This window comes from Hypanus sabinus, chromosome 23, assembly GCF_030144855.1.
Source record: "Hypanus sabinus isolate sHypSab1 chromosome 23, sHypSab1.hap1, whole genome shotgun sequence".
In the NCBI taxonomy this organism is placed as follows: domain Eukaryota; kingdom Metazoa; phylum Chordata; class Chondrichthyes; order Myliobatiformes; family Dasyatidae; genus Hypanus; species Hypanus sabinus.
Genome location: NC_082728.1, coordinates 59,897,239 through 59,913,668, shown reverse-complemented (window position 1 = coordinate 59,913,668; position 16,430 = coordinate 59,897,239). Strand labels below are relative to the sequence as shown.

The 16,430-nt window shown below is 45.7% G+C and overlaps 1 protein-coding gene across 4 annotated transcripts in view; it reads right to left on the bottom strand.

Moving 5' to 3' along the window:
* tmem104 (transmembrane protein 104) overlaps nt 1-16,430 on the bottom strand; it is a 215,193-nt gene that overhangs the window by 47,581 nt on the left and 151,182 nt on the right. For all 4 annotated transcript variants that reach the window (XM_059948961.1, XM_059948962.1, XM_059948963.1 and 1 more), the window contains exons 7-8: nt 9,403-9,502; nt 1,750-1,849 (exon numbers count right to left, since the gene is read on the bottom strand). In XM_059948961.1, coding sequence (XP_059804944.1) covers nt 1,750-1,849; nt 9,403-9,502 — 200 coding nt within the window. The remainder of the gene's footprint in view (nt 1-1,749; nt 1,850-9,402; nt 9,503-16,430) is intronic.

Genomic DNA, 16,430 nt, shown 5'->3' with positions numbered 1-16,430 from the left:
GTAAACCTATAGCAGTTAATACAACAGACACAACCATGACAGCACCTCCTCCCTCACCACCATTCACAGCTCTCATTCCAGGTTGGATGACACTTCACTCGATCTCAAGGTGGAAACCCATTCTCACAGCCGCATGTCTGTCTAAGGCCTACTCCACTGCCATGATGAGCAACAACTCACACTGTCTGTCAGCTTACTCTCCAACCTAATGGTATAAAATTCAATTTCTCTAACCTCTGGTAACCAATTTCCTCTTTTTGTCCCCAGCCCCTTTTGTGATTTTATAACCCATTTTGATGACCTTCTCACCTCCTCTCTTTTTCCCATCCTCATGACCTGCCATCACTTTCCTCCAGTTCCCTATCTCTGCCTCTTTACTCCTTTCCTATCAAATTCCTTCTTCCTCAGTTCTTTATCTCTTTCACCTATCACTTCCCAGTTTTTTACTCTGTCACTCTTCTCCCACCCACCCACCCACCTTTCCCCTCACTCCACCCTCTTCCTGATTCTGGCTTCTGCTCCCTTCCTCTCCAGTCCTAATGAAGGTGTTGCTCTCAGACTTCAGCTGTTTATTCCCCTCCATGGATGCTGTCGGACTTACTGAGTTTCTCCAGCAATTTGTATGTTGACCTGTAAAAGTTCTATCAGGGTTACAAAGAAAAGGGTGGGGAAAAATAAGGCGCTGTTTGGCATGATCTAATTATAAGGCAAAGTTGCTAATAGAGCAGAACTGTGTTCTTGGGAGACAGACAGAGAGAGGACCGATTTGTTAAAACTCAGAGACCACGCAATTGAAACAACACAAATTCTCAAAAAATGACTTCACTGTAGTTCAGCTTCTGTAACACTACCATTCTCCTTTGGTCTGCACAACCAAAGTCATTTGATCCGGATCTTCTGACACAATCCCTTCCGACTGAAGTATAAATTCTCATGTGTTTGGTAAATATTAAGATTTATGTGTCAGATTGCAGAATTCCATTTTTATCAGTCTTCAACAGGGTTTAAAAATACCTGGAAGGGGTGTATTATTAGATGAAGCGCTCTGTGTACTTTCTAAACATGAATAGATGTTGCCCTCAGTACACAGCAGAAAGCAAAATCAGGTTTAATATCACTGGAATATATTACGAAATTTATTGTTATGCATCAGCAGTACATAATAATAACTGAGAAATTACAGTGAAAAAATATACAAGTTAAATCAGTAGTGTTATTGTGTTCAATGTTTGTTCAGGAATTGGATGGCAGAGGGGAAGACACTGTTCCTGAATTGTTGTGTGTGTGCCTTCAGGCTCCTGTACATCTTCCCTGATGGTAGCAATGAGAAGAGCGCATGCCCTGGGTGATGGGGTCCTTAATAATGGATGCCACCTTTTTGAGGCATCGCTCCTTAAAGATGTCCTGGATGCTGGGGGGAGGGGGGGGGGCTAGTGGCCATGATGTAGCTAACAGAGTTTGCAGCTTTCTTTGATCCTGTGCGGTGCCTCCCCCCAAAATCAGACGGTGATGGAGCTACTGAGAATGCTCTCTACAGTTCGCTTGTAGAAATTTGTGACAAACCATATCTCCTCAAGCTCTGAATCTTGTTAATCTGGACAAAATTAGGATTGCACACATTCAGAATAATCTGTTCCTTGAATTTCTTCAATATACCCATCAGTTTAGAAAGCTATTTTACTGGTGACGTTCCTAAAACTATTACCAAAAGAGGCCTGAGAGAGAACACTTTCAAACTTGCTCACTTACCAAGAAGATCCTGTAGGCATCGATGCGTTTAATTGATCCCCAGCACGGGTCTGTATCGTTGGGCTTCACCTTGCTGGCAGCGCTGCACGACATATTACCACTGAGAAGACAGACAAGCAGTGAGTTGTTACTCCATCATTAGCATAGAGTCAAAACACATTCCATTTCTCATTCAATATACAGAAGAATACAAATTAAAATATCATCTTCATGCCAACTCTGTCTGGTTGAAATTCATATACTCCAGTGTCACATGGCAGCCTAGCTTCAAAGTATTGGAGCAATTATGCTCAAGTTTTAAGCAATGCGGCTGTTCATAACGTTGCAAACTGAGTTGTAAAGTGACAGCATTTAGCCCCACCTTGCAGCAATGATGGGGTCCAGGACACTCTGAACATTTGGGCCTATCTCCAACGACAACAGGGCATTGCTACTTGTTACTTGGCTCCTGGATGAGTAAGTTCACAGTGAGGAGCTGCTGATTGTTTGAGAAACTGACATCTACCCACTTTGTTTCTAACTGGGGTACTTCAAGCTGGCTCCACTTAAACCTTGTAATTACCTACAGGGGCAGAACCTCATAAAGGAGAAGGTTCACAGCAGAGTTAGAAAGGGGATAAGGATGGGGAGGGGGTGGTGGGAGTGCAGAAACTTCAAAACACAGTGCACCAAAAAATGCAGCAACATCCAAATTAAATCACAGATGATTTGGATTTTAAGCCTACACCACCATAAAACCCAGCTACTCATCCTTGGCTGATAATAACTTGCCCTCTAATTCTAATATGAAGTTAACAACAGGCCAAAACTTCACAACAGCCATAGGTAGTCACCAGAAAAATGAATAAATTGCACTTCCTCAAGATACAATGGTGGGAAGATACTCCTTACATTACTGATTTTCCAAGTAACGGAACTGGAATTGGTCTTATTGTCACATGTACTGAGATCAGTGAAAATCTGGTTTTGCATGCCACACATACAGATCAACTTGTCACATCCTGGTAACAGAAGGGAAATCAATACAAGAATGCCAGGGCGGGTGGGAGCTTTGATTACACTGGCAGCTCTGTGAGTTGTGAACACAGAGTCCATGGAGGTGAGGCTGAATTGTGTCTACAACTCTCTGCAGTTTCATACAATCAAGCGCAAAGTGGTTCCCTTAGCAAACAGCGATGTTTTTGATGGAGCATCAATAAAAACTGGCAGGGACTGATCAAAGGACATGCTAAATTTCTTTATCCTCCTGAGGAAGTAGGTGCACTGGAGACCTTTCATGGTAATGGTGCTCACAAGTTTGGATCAGGGCAGCCTGCTGGTGATGTTCACTCCTTAGAACTTGAAGCTTTCAACCTCCAGCTCAGCACCGCTGAAATAGATACTGCCATTTTTCCTTTGTTCAATAACCAGCTTAATTAATTTACTGACACTCAGGGAAAGGTTGTTGTAATGATACCATGTCCTTCCTGTACCAGCTTACACCTACAGAACATAGATGATAAAGTACAGAACAATGTCAGTGTAAACTCAAAAGCAGTCACTGTACATGACCAGGGTTATCCCACTCACTAAACAGACAGCTCTAGGGGCAACAGGTCCAGTTCAAAATGTATTCATTGATATTGTTGAATTAATGGTGGGACCAACAGAAAGTCTTATGAGAAGAACGAGAACACCTCCAAGCTCTTCAGATTGCGCTCTTTCATCTTAAAAACTGAGCAGGCTTCAATTATGGTGAAAAGCCAGGACAAGTATTGGAAGAGAAAAGCTGGAAGAATCCAGCAGTGTACTGATATAGACAACACAGATGTTCCTTGATACGCTCAGAACAACCTGATACCCAAATCTGGGCCACAAGTGACTGTAGTTGCAGTTGACTGATGCTGGAGAAACTCAGCAGGTCAGGCAGTGTCCATGGACTGAAACAGCTAACAGTTTGGATCAACTGTTCATCAGGACTGAAAGACAGAGGGGATGTAGCTGTATGAAGAAGTGGAAGAGCTGGTAGGATCCAGATACGTAGATGAAGGAGAGAAGAGTGGACAGAAGAGCAACAGAAGCTGGGAGGTGACAAGAGGAGATGAGAAAGGACTGCAGATAGTGGAATCTGATATGAGAAGGTGCAGTGTGAGACCAAATAAGGGAGGTGGAGAAGGCAGATGGGAACAGTGGGGGGAGTGGACCCAGTTAATGGAGTGGACCCAGTTAATGTGTGGGAGAGCAGAAAGAAATAGGGTGATTGGTGCTTGGGTGAACGTAGGAAGAACTGGCTCTATTAAGAGAGAAAGAACAGTGTACTGGAGGTTGGAGAATTCAAGCAGCACTCAGCAGGCCAGGCATTCTCTTGATGGAGAATTCAATATGGATTGCAGGCTACTCAGGCAGAACATGAGGTGATGTTCCTCTAATTTGCCTCTTCTTGACAGTGGAGGAAGTTGATAACAGAAAGCTCAGTGTAGAGGTGGCAAGATGACTTAAAACAGTTGAGAATCAGGAGCCGCAGACACCCAAGGCTGATGGACTGCAGGTGGTTAGTGAATGGACACCTAGTTCGTGCCTGGTCTCATCGATGTACAGCAGGAGCACCGGATGCAAAAAAATATGAAAATTCTCCAGCCTCATTTATTACTAAGCAACTACGCTCCATCTGCTTTGGTTGACAGAAATCTTCAGCGCCTTTGTTTGCTCTGTACTGCAGCAAAACATTACATTGTATCCTACTGCACAATGCATTTAAGGACATTTTTTTCAAAAAAGTTTTATGGTGCTGCTCCATCACAGGACCATGCGTTAGACTTGACACTGGGCAGCTAAAGGGAAATATTTTAGAGCAAACCATGGACCAGTGTGTAGACTTCAGTTATTGACCAGTACAGTCAGAGGGGGTTGTGGATGATATTTCATAAATCTGGCTGCCCAAGAAAGTTCACACATGATCAGACTGTTCAATGACTGGTGACATGGACATACATAGTGATCCTCTGAATCCTCATTTATTGTCCTGTTTGTTCTTCAGAGAAAACATTTCATTGTTTTCACAGGGCAAACGATTGGAGACAATTAAATGTGGAAAGTTTCATAGCTCCATATTTCAGGTTTACAAACTGAAGAAGAGACTTGGACTGTGAGTCTGAGAGTTCTGTGTCCAGTGTAATGACAAAGCTGGCAATACATCTGTAGCTGAGATTGAATAACTAAATGTTTTTTAATTGGTGTGTTCATTTACATTTTTCTAGTATGCAAGAGCATAAGCTCCAACTGGGAGGTTTATAAATACTGTAGAAATTATCCAAATCTGTAGACCAAAAAGAACTGTTCCTTCCAACTGAAAATGATCAAAGTCTTCCTTCCCACTTGTTTCACTTACACTATAAATCATAACTCTACAATTTAATTTGGTCAAGCTACTGCTTTTTTAAGATACAGGTAAGATATTGCTTTCTAGTTATATTTAAAAACAACTTTTAATTAATGTCATTGGATGAATGACAATCTTACAGATCTGCCAAGATCATACTTGGGTTCAAGCTGTCTGATGTGAATAGGTGTTGCATGTTGATAGGTAATGCTATGACCAATTTCAAAACAGTCTCCTCTCAGGCCAGGCATGAAAGGACTGTACAAAGCAAAATGTGAGTTTTCACAAGTGCTGCTCTTTACCCTCAAGTGTAACTTCCACACTTTCAGCCAGAACTCCTGATAATCAAAATCTTAGTTAAAAGCTTTACAACAGCATTCATGAGATGACCTTTTCAGTTTCTTGCCTAGGCAAAAACCAATTCTTATAAACTTCCAATTCTAGGGTGTATAGTGTATCCTCTATCTGTCAGCAATTTGCTGCCATTCAGCCACAGGTGTGTCCTGTTTTTCAAACATGCGCTTTACGTCAACTCACTGTTACGAAAGACCTACATTAGTTACCTGTTTTTGCTAACAGAAGGTGTTTTCACAGTTATGAAAAAAGGCAGCGTGCGCGTCGAGCAGCCAAGCTCCTCCCCCCGACTGCATTCTAGCCGCCATTGCTTAAACACGTGCCTGTGAGCATCTGTGCTTTATGTCAATTTATTTTGTGCATCCGTTAGCAAGGTGAGTTCTAAGGTTTCGGAAAAGCCTAAAAGAGCGCGTAAGGGTGTTACACTTAGCGTAAAACTAGACATAATAAAGCGTTTCGATCGTGGTGAATGAAGTAAGGACATAGTGAGTTTGGCTAAGGGTTTGTGGAAGCTGACGAAGATGATATTGAAGAGGTTTTGGCATCCCATGACCAAGAACTAACAGATGAAGAGCTGATGAAGAGGAAAGGATAACAATTGAAACCGAACTCAGTAGCAAACAGCCCAAAATTGAAGACGTCCAGGAACTGAATGGGAAGCAACTGCGTGAGATTTTCACTGCGATTGACAATGCTGCAATGATTGCAGAAAAGTATGACTTTAATCTTGAAAGGGTACGTAGGTTTAGGGCAGGTTTGCAGGATGGTTTGAGTGTTTACAAAGAACTGTATGATAGAAAAATGCGCGAGGCTAAGCCGTCAAGCATACTGTTGTTTTTCAAGCCTTCCACATCAGCCACAGCAGACGATGAAATGACCTTCGACATCGAGGCAGGCAGACAAAGAAGGTGGTGACCTGCCTGCCCTGATGGAAACAGACAACGATGAGATGACACCCCAGTCTCCCAGCACCCCAACCTCCAACGACTCAGCCTAACACACCATCATCAGCGTCCTCACTATCTTCCCAATTCCAGTAAGTGAAACTACACCGGGCGTACATTATTTCTACTTTATATTGGCTGTGTATTTTTACGTGTTATTTGGTAGCTTCATAGCTTAATGGTTACTGGAAAAAGTGTTTCTGCCGGGAGCCTTTGTGCCGCGTGTTTCTGCCTGGAGCCCTTGTGCCGAGAGATTCTGCTGGGACCCCTTGTGCCGTGTGTTTCTGCCGGGACCCCTTGTGCCGAGTGTTTCTGCCGGGAGCCCGTGTGCCGAGTGTTTCTGCCGGGACCCCTTGTGCCGAGTGTTTCTGCCGGGACCCCTTGTGCCGAGTGTTTCTGCCGGGACCCCTTGTGCCGAGTGTTTCTGCCGGGAGCCCTTGTGCCGAGAGTTTCTGCCGGGACCCCTTGTGCCGAGTGTTTCTGCCGGGACCCCTTGTGCCGAGTGTTTCTGCCGGGACCCCTTGTGCCGAGTGTTTCTGCCGGGAGCCCTTGTGCCGAGTGTTTCTGCCGGCAGCCCTTGTGCCGAGTGTTTCTGCCGGGACCCCTTGTGCCGAGTGTTTCTGCCGGGAGCCCGTGTGCCGAGTGTTTCTGCCGGGACCCCTTGTGCCGAGTGTTTCTGCCGGGACCCCTTGTGCCGAGTGTTTCTGCCGGGAGCCCGTGTGCCGAGTGTTTCTGCCGGGACCCCTTGTGCCGAGTGTTTCTGCCGGGAGCCCTTGTGCCGAGAGTTTCTGCCGGGACCCCTTGTGCCGAGTGTTTCTGCCGGGAGCCCGTGTGCCGAGTGTTTCTGCTGGGACCCCTTGTGCCGAGTGTTTCTGCCGGGACCCCTTGTGCCGAGTGTTTCTGCCGGGACCCCTTGTGCCGAGTGTTTCTGCCGGGAGCCCTTGTGCCGAGAGTTTCTGCCGGGACCCCTTGTGCTGAGTGTTTCTGCCGGGAGCCCGTGTGCCGAGTGTTTCTGCCGGGAGCCCGTGTGCCGAGTGTTTCTGCCGGGACCCCTTGTGCCGAGTGTTTCTGCCGGGAGCCCGTGTGCCGAGTGTTTCTGCCGGGACCCCTTGTGCCGAGTGTTTCTGCCGGGACCCCTTGTGCCGAGTGTTTCTGCCGGGACCCCTTGTGCCGAGTGTTTCTGCCGGGAGCCCTTGTGCCGAGAGTTTCTGCCGGGACCCCTTGTGCCGAGTGTTTCTGCCGGGAGCCCGTGTGCCGAGTGTTTCTGCCGGGACCCCTTGTGCCGAGGGTTTCTGCTGGGACCCCTTGTGCTGAGTGTTTCTGCTGGGACCCCTTGTGCCGAGGGTTTCTGCTGGGACCCCTTGTGCTGAGGGTTTCTGCTGGGACCCCTTGTGCCGAGGGTTTCTGCCGGGACCCCTTGTGCCGAGTGTTTCTGCCGGGAGCCCTCGCACCGATTGTTTCTGCCTGGAGCCCTTGTGCCGAGTGTTTCTGCCGGGAGCCCTCGCACCGATTGTTTCTGCCTGGAGCCCTTGTGCTAAGTGTTTCTGCTGCGAGTGCTGCTGAGAGCGCTTGTGTGAGGTTTTCGCTACGGTGGACAGTGCTGCAACAATTGCAGAAAAGTATTCTTACATTATACAGGCTGTGTATTTATCAGATCATTCCTGCTTTTACTATATGTTACTGTTATTTTAGGTTTTATGTGTTATTTGGCATGATTTGGTAGATTTTTCTTTGGGTCTGCGAACAGTCACAATTTTTTCCCATATAAATAAATGGTAATTGCTTCTTCACTTTACAACATTCCAGCTTATGAAACGTTTCATAGGAACGCCCTACCTTCGAATAGCGGGGGAAACCTGCATTTGATTGACACGCTCAGTTACAGCCTCCTCATCAATGTTGACAGCACCCAGCTCCATCTCCGTGCACCAAATTATCAGATTGTATTTTACTGACACATACTGTAACGGTTTCCTCAGATTGATCAAGGCCAAAGCCACCCTTTTCATTAACACTACCGCCAAAATTCCTCTGCTCACACTGACAGAACTTCAAACCCAACATCCTCTTCACTACCAAGACCAGATACTATTGTCTCACCCATCTCCACTGCAGGCAGATGTTTTGTTCATATTTAATTCACTGTACATCACCCTCCATTTCCATTACATAAAATAAATTTCATTTGCCTACTGCTGCTGTTGTCACAGACCCACACTTGCCCCACATCTCATGGGAAACCACATTAAATTCTCAAAGTTCAATTTACACTTTTACATAATCTCAACCCAATGTATTCATTGCCCAGCTTTAAGTCTTTCAACTTTCAGACAACAGTGAGAGTAGTTAGTCTGACCCTATGTTCCTTGCATAAAATTATGTATGTCAAAGCAACAAGATTTTGATCATGCATACCAACTCCTAGCATTCATTTCCTTTGTTAAGGACATTTAAATATTTTTCAGTGTTACGAAGTGCAAATAAAAGTTGGAACTGTACTTGCTGCTTATATTTGGTTCAGTGCAATCAAAACTCAAATGCTTTTTTTTGCATTTGCTTGACATCCTTGTATTCACAGGATGTAGGGCTGGGACGGGACCATAGGAAACAAGACTCCTGCCAATACACTGTGTAGCAAGGCAAAAGCTCACATCGAAGCTTAGTTGATCAAGTTATTCTGCAGTTCTATAATTGCACGGGTTAATGAAGCATATCTATATTATGAAAAATATTTCTTTACTGTGATAAATATCACAAAGTACAATGAATACAAATAACTTCTCTGCAGAACAGATCAGTACTCATTGCTTGTGGTATTGTAAAGAGGCTGATTGAAAAGTACTATTCTGCTTTTACTCCATAATCAATTTTCTTTTGTTGCACTTTTAAAATACCTGCAAAAATCTTTCACCAATCTTATGATGAACAGTCAAGAGGGTCAGAAACAGTCTCATTGACATTGAAGCTGAGTGAAAGGCAAGAGCATCAAATACTTACCAGACAACTTCTGTGAGGGAATATGGGACAGCAGCTGCGTAGATAGCCAGGTCCCCATAGAGGTAGATTATGATGCAGATGTAGAACATGTTGACTCCCACTGTGCAAGAAGAAACAAAACACATTAAAATTCCTGCAAACCATATGCGTTTGTAAATCTTAGGGCAAAAACAGATGCTCTTCTCTGCTACCAACTTTATTTCCAGTCACTGGCATTTGATATTTGAGAGGGGTCTGCCAAGTCCAACCCGAGCACCAATATGTCTTTTGCCTTTACGCTCATTTAAAAGATTAGTTACCATGGCAACTGTGAGAAATGAATCAGTTACTTCCCTCCAATGGTACCTACATTTTATAGTAAATTACTAAAATACTTCTCAGAATGTGATATATCTGAAATACTGTTTTTCAAAGATACGAAACAGCCCCCCGTCTGAACAATTACTAAAGTGGGAACATTACTGTAGTAGATTATTAGAAGCCACGAGTCCCAGGTTCAGCCACCGATCTGCGCAAAATAACTGATCTCAGCTAGCAGACTGGTTCTGCACAAGAGGGCTTCAGCATCCTGGAGTGAGAAAAAAATAGAACTAGTGTTCCTACTCGCCTGCTTGTTGAAACACTGCTAGTGATACAGTCACTGCAAGTTGCATACATATTTGCTTGGGATAGAATCAAACTCAGTGGGAAATAGCATTCAAATTCTAGGCCATGTGAATGAAGCAGTGAAAAATTTGCCAGGATCCTTAAAATGGGACCCAGTAAATATTTCTTTGGTATTGAATAATGCAAATCAAACACCCAATTAGCAAGCCAACACTGTTGTCTAAAATTCCCAAGCATCCTTCTCCCCCTCTCTAACAAGGTGCGTGTCACCCCACTTCACTTTCTGCCTTGCACCCATGTTGGGTGTAACTCCTCACTGACACTCATGGACACGGGCGTGTTGGAGCAAACGCAGCTTCTGTTCCCTGTTACAGGGAAGGATGGATGCAGACAAGCTCTGCAACTGGGAGCACAGAACAAGGTAGGGATATGTCACAAGCTTTATCCAGCTATCAGGATCACTTCACATCTTAGCCCGATGATAAGATATTTGGAATTCAATAGAATTGCTACAGTCAGCATAAATTCCAGTAGGCAACTTGTGTGGTCACAGTGAGACAGCTGAAGACCCAATTGCCCCAAGCTTCCTCTTGACATTGCTGCCAATACCCACAAGGATACAGAACAGGCATGGCTGGGAGCCTTTGCCATTGGCAAACAACTGTGTAGGTCCTAAACTACTTCCACACACAAGACAATGGCTCAAAAAGCAACACAGAGAAGGATGTACTTGGGCAGACCACGAGTGTGACACGAGGTGGCTCTGCTCAGGGACAGTTTGACAGGCCGCAGGGAGCAGCTGGGCATTCCAGAAGAAGCCCTCCGCCAAACACAATAAACAGCTGCTGTCAGAGGTCTGTAGCGAGTAATGACATCCAGAGCAGCACTCGCAAATGCGATGAAAGAGAAAAACTGGACCAACATTTCTCTCTCATAAGTCTTCAAATTATACCCACTGCTCACTTACTCAAGACCTCTCACCTCACAGGTCAGTTACCCCGAGTTCTCAAACCTCACTGCTCATTTACCCCGAGATCTCTCATCCCACTGCTGATTTACCCCGAGATCTCTCACCTCACCGCTCAGTTACCCCGCGATCGCTCACCTCACTGCTCAGTTACCCCGCGATCGCTCACCTCACTGCTCAGTTACCCCGCGATCGCTCACCCCACCGCTCAGTTACCCCGCGATCGCTCACCTCACCGCTCAGTTACCCCGCGATCGCTCACCTCACCGCTCAGTTACCCCGCGATCGCTCACCCCACCGCTCAGTTACCCCGCGATCGCTCACCTCACCGCTCAGTTACCCCGCGATCGCTCACCCCACCGCTCAGTTTCCCCGCGATCGCTCACCCCACCGCTCAGTTTCCCCGCGATCGCTCACCCCACCGCTCAGTTACCCCGCGATCGCTCACCCCACCGCTCAGTTACCCCGCGATCGCTCACCCCACCGCTCAGTTACCCCGCGATCGCTCACCCCACCGCTCAGTTTCCCCGCGATCGCTCACCCCACCGCTCAGTTTCCCCGCGATCGCTCACCCCACCGCTCAGTTTCCCCGCGATCGCTCACCCCACCGCTCAGTTTCCCCGCGATCGCTCACCCCACCGCTCAGTTTCCCCGCGATCGCTCACCCCACCGCTCAGTTTCCCCGCGATCGCTCACCCCACCGCTCAGTTTCCCCGCGATCGCTCACCCCACCGCTCAGTTTCCCCGCGATCGCTCACCTCACCGCTCAGTTACCCCGCGATCGCTCACCCCACCGCTCAGTTACCCCGCGATCGCTCACCCCACCGCTCAGTTACCCCGCGATCGCTCACCCCACCGCTCAGTTACCCCGCGATCGCTCACCCCACCGCTCAGTTACCCCGCGATCGCTCACCTCACCGCTCAGTTACCCCGCGATCGCTCACCCCACCGCTCAGTTTCCCCGCGATCGCTCACCCCACCGCTCAGTTTCCCCGCGATCGCTCACCCCACCGCTCAGTTTCCCCGCGATCGCTCACCCCACCGCTCAGTTTCCCCGCGATCGCTCACCCCACCGCTCAGTTACCCCGCGATCGCTCACCCCACCGCTCAGTTACCCCGCGATCGCTCACCCCACCGCTCAGTTACCCCGCGATCGCTCACCTCACCGCTCAGTTACCCCGCGATCGCTCACCTCACCGCTCAGTTACCCCGCGATCGCTCACCCCACCGCTCAGTTACCCCGCGATCGCTCACCCCACCGCTCAGTTACCCCGCGATCGCTCACCCCACCGCTCAGTTACCCCGCGATCGCTCACCTCACCGCTCAGTTACCTCGCGATCGCTCACCTCACCGCTCCGTTACCCCGCGATCGCTCACCCCACCGCTCAGTTACCCAGCGATCGCTCACCTCACTGCTCAGTTACCCCGCGATCGCTCATCCCACTGCTCAGTTACCCCGCGATCGCTCACCCCGCCGCTCACTCCCTCCGAAATCTCTCAATCTACTGCAAGCAGTCCAGTCAAGACCGTTCTAACTTGCATTCTCTCTAGTCCAGGGATTTGCGAAGCAAATATCGTGAATATTATTACACTAGATAGTGGATTAACATGTATATATTGAAAATCCAACCAGGATGATATGTCAGCATTTCAGACTGAAGACAACTTATCTGATACGATTGAGACTGGAAGTTTCGGATTTTGGAATATTTGCTTCAAAGTAATGAAATCCATTCATATTAAATATACGGCTCATATATATACCCTGAAGATAGCTTATGTATATTTTTTGTTTTATATACTATTTTTAATAATTTTGTGCACGAAACACTATGTACAATATACGATCAGAAAGGTGGGCTGAGTGCTGAAAACTACTCAGCTTATGTGGGGCTCCTGTCAGAGCTTTCTATTGTGTGCAGAGACCAGTGCAGCATCTGGGAACCTTCACAGTGCCTCGTGGAATTTCACCATTCATGGCACCGTGTCAGAGCTCAAAATAATTTTGGATTTCTGATGTTTCCGGATTTTGGATTGCAAGGGTGCACAGCCTGTTGTACCAAATGTTTAGAGGGTGGCAAATGTTATTCCTTTGTTCAAGAAAGGGCAAAGGGATATCGCTAAGAATTAAATGGCAGTGAGATTTACTTCAGTGGTGGGGTTTGTGGGTAAACTATTGAAGATTCTTAGAGACAGGATTTATAGGCATCTGGAGAAGAGTAGTCTGATTAGTGGTAGTGAAAGCCTGTGTGATGCCTCAAGAGCCTGAGTGAATTCTCTGAGGATGTGAGAAAGCACATTGATGACGGTAGAGCAGCGGGTGTGGTCTATACTGATTTTATTAAGGTGTTTTCCTAGGGTAGGTTTATTCAGAGAGCCAGATGGCATGGGATTCAGTAAACTTGGCTGTATGGATATAGAACTGGCTTGCCCACAGAAGGCAGAAGCTGGTTGCAGTTGGAGCACTTTCTGCCTGGAGGTTGGTGACCAGTGGTGCTCTGCAGGGAGCCCTGCTCTTTCTGATGTTTATAAATCACTTGGATGAGGAAATGGAGGGGTGGGTTAGTAAGTCTGCAGAAGATATGAAGGTTGGTAGAGTTGTGGATTGTGCAGAAGGCTGTTATAGGTTACAACGGGACACTGACAGGATGGAGTACTAGTCTGAGAAGAGGTAGATGGGGGTTCAAACTAGAAAAGTGTTAAGTGATTCACTTTGGAAACCAGAATGGCAGGACTGTTAGCAGTATGGAGGAATACAGGGACCCCTTATAGTTGCCAAGCAAGTTGATAAGGTTGTTAAGGAGTACAGTGTATTTGCTTTCCTTAGTCAGGGGACTGAGTTCCAGAGCTATATAGTTTGTAGCTCTATAAAACCCTTGTTAGACTACACTGGAAATATCATGTTCAGTTCTGTTTGTCTCATTATAGGAAGGACGTGGAAGCTTTAGAGAGGGTTTAGAGAGTTACCAGGAAGCTGCCTGGATTAGAGACCATGTCTTATGAGGATGCGGTGAGTGAGCTAAGAGCTTTCTCTATGGAGTGAAGGAGAATGAGAGGTGACTTGATAGAGATGTACAAGACGATAAGAAGCATAAATCAAGTGAACAGCCAGGAAGTGTTTCCCTGATGTGGAAATTGATAACATAAGGGGGCATAATTTTATGGTGATTGCAGGGAAGTATAGGGGGTAGGTCTCAGGTATACACAGTGCTGGGTGCATGGAACGTACTGCCAGGGGTGGAGGTAGAGGCAGATGCGTTAGGTAAATTTAAGAGACTTAGGTAGGCTCATAGATGATACAAGAATGGAGGGCTATGTGGGAGAGAAGGGTTAGATTCATCTTAGGAATAGGTTAAAAGGTCAGCATAACATTATGGGGTGAAGGGCCTGTACTGTGCTGTAGTGCACCATGTTCTTTCCTACTTTGGCTCCACAGAACTTATCCCTGAAATGGAGGTAGTTTTGAAAACTAATGGGGAACTATACATCCTATGGCAAAAACATTACAGCTCTAAGGCCATCCCCATCTCAGTGACTGAGCTGAGATGCTGCTCCATTCCAATGCACTCTAAGGTCAAGCTCTTGGCTATCAACAACTTGTTCACCAGGTAGAGCAGGGTGGGCCTTACATTCAAAGGTCAAAAAAAATTTATTATCAAACTACATATGTCACTATATACAACCCTGAGATTCACTTTCTTATGGGCATACTCAACAATCCATAATAGAATAATAACCATAATGGAATGAATGAAAGACCGCACCAAATTGGGTGTTTAACCAGTGTGCAAAAGACTAATTATGTAAATACAAAAAGAAAAATAATAATAACAACAACAAAAAATATCAGGAACATGAGATGAAGTGAGTCCACAGGTTGTGGGATTATTTCAGTGATGGGGTAAGTGAAGTTGAGTTAAGTAATCTCCATTGGTTCAAGAACCTGATGGTTGAGGGGTAATAACTGTTCCTGAACCTAGTGGTGTGAGTTCTGAGGGTCCTGAACCTTTTTCCTACAGTGAGAAGACAGCATACCCTGGATGATGCAAGACAAATGCCCTCTACTTACACATTCACTTCCCAACAATGGCATGACCTTGGAAAATAGGCCCAGCTGGACACACCTCACTGAAGGCAGACATTGATGATGAAATTCACACCATCTTCAATGTGGCAATGTAGCCTTGGTCAATTGACAAAAAAGGGTATTCGAAGATCATTGCCTTAAACCTGGCACAAAACAAGACTACCAGGCAAAAGTCTGTTAACATGAGAACTTCTGAAGATGCTGGAAATCCAAAGTAAAACATACAAAATGTTGGAGGAACTCAGCAAGTCAGGCAGCATCTATGGAAATGAATATACAGTTGGTGTTCTGGGCCGAGAACCTTCTTCAGGGGAAAGTGACTGATGCCTCAAACTGCTGAAGACCCAGACTACCTATAGCAACCTCAAGATATTTGAATAATACCACCACCATTGTATCATAAAATCCTCCAAACCCATTGGGACAATTAGAAAAACAATGTCACCACGCTCACTTAGGTCAACTTTTACATTATTGAGGCCCCAATTACCGTATGTCAGCAAGAATAAGGAATCGATTGTGGACTTCAGGAGGAGGAAGTTGGGAGAACACACTTCAATCTTCATTGACAGATCAGCGTCAGAAAAGGTAAACAGCTTTAAGTTTCTGGCTGTCAACATCTTCAAGGGGTTGTCCTGGGTCCAACATATCATGAAGAAGGTATGCCTGTGGCTTTACTTTGTTAGGAGTTTGAGGAGATTTATTGTGTCACCAAAGACATTTGCAAATATCTAGAGATATACAGTATAGAGCAGGGTTTCCCAACCTGGTCTCCACGAACCCCTTATGTAATGGCATTGGTCCACAGCATAAAAAAGGCTGGGATCACCTGGTGGACAGCATTCTGATTGATTGTACCACGGCCTGGTAGAGTGACTCAGGATAACAAAACGTTGCAGAGGCTCAGCCAGTTCCATCAAGGACACAACCCACCCAGACACCTGCAAGAGGCAATGCCTCAAGAAGGCATCATTTATTGAGTGATAGGATGCCATTTAAAGTTGTTACTGATAACTTTATCTATTTAGGTATAAAAATCACCAAGAAATATAAAGATTTATTTGGACTGAATTTTTTACCTATGCTTCATCAAATTCAGCAACTTACTACTAGATGGTCTCCCTTATTTTTATCATTAGTTGGTCGGATTAATGCTATTAAAATGATGATTTTACCGAAATTTTTATATTTATTCCAAGCTTTACCAATTTTTATTCCTAAATCTTTTTTTGATAATATTGATTCAAAGATTTCCTCATTTGTTTGGCAAAATAAAAATCCTAGGTTAAGCAAAAGGCAATTACAAAAGTCTAAAAAAGATGGTGGTCTAGCTTTACCTAACTTTAGATTTTATTATTGGGCGAATA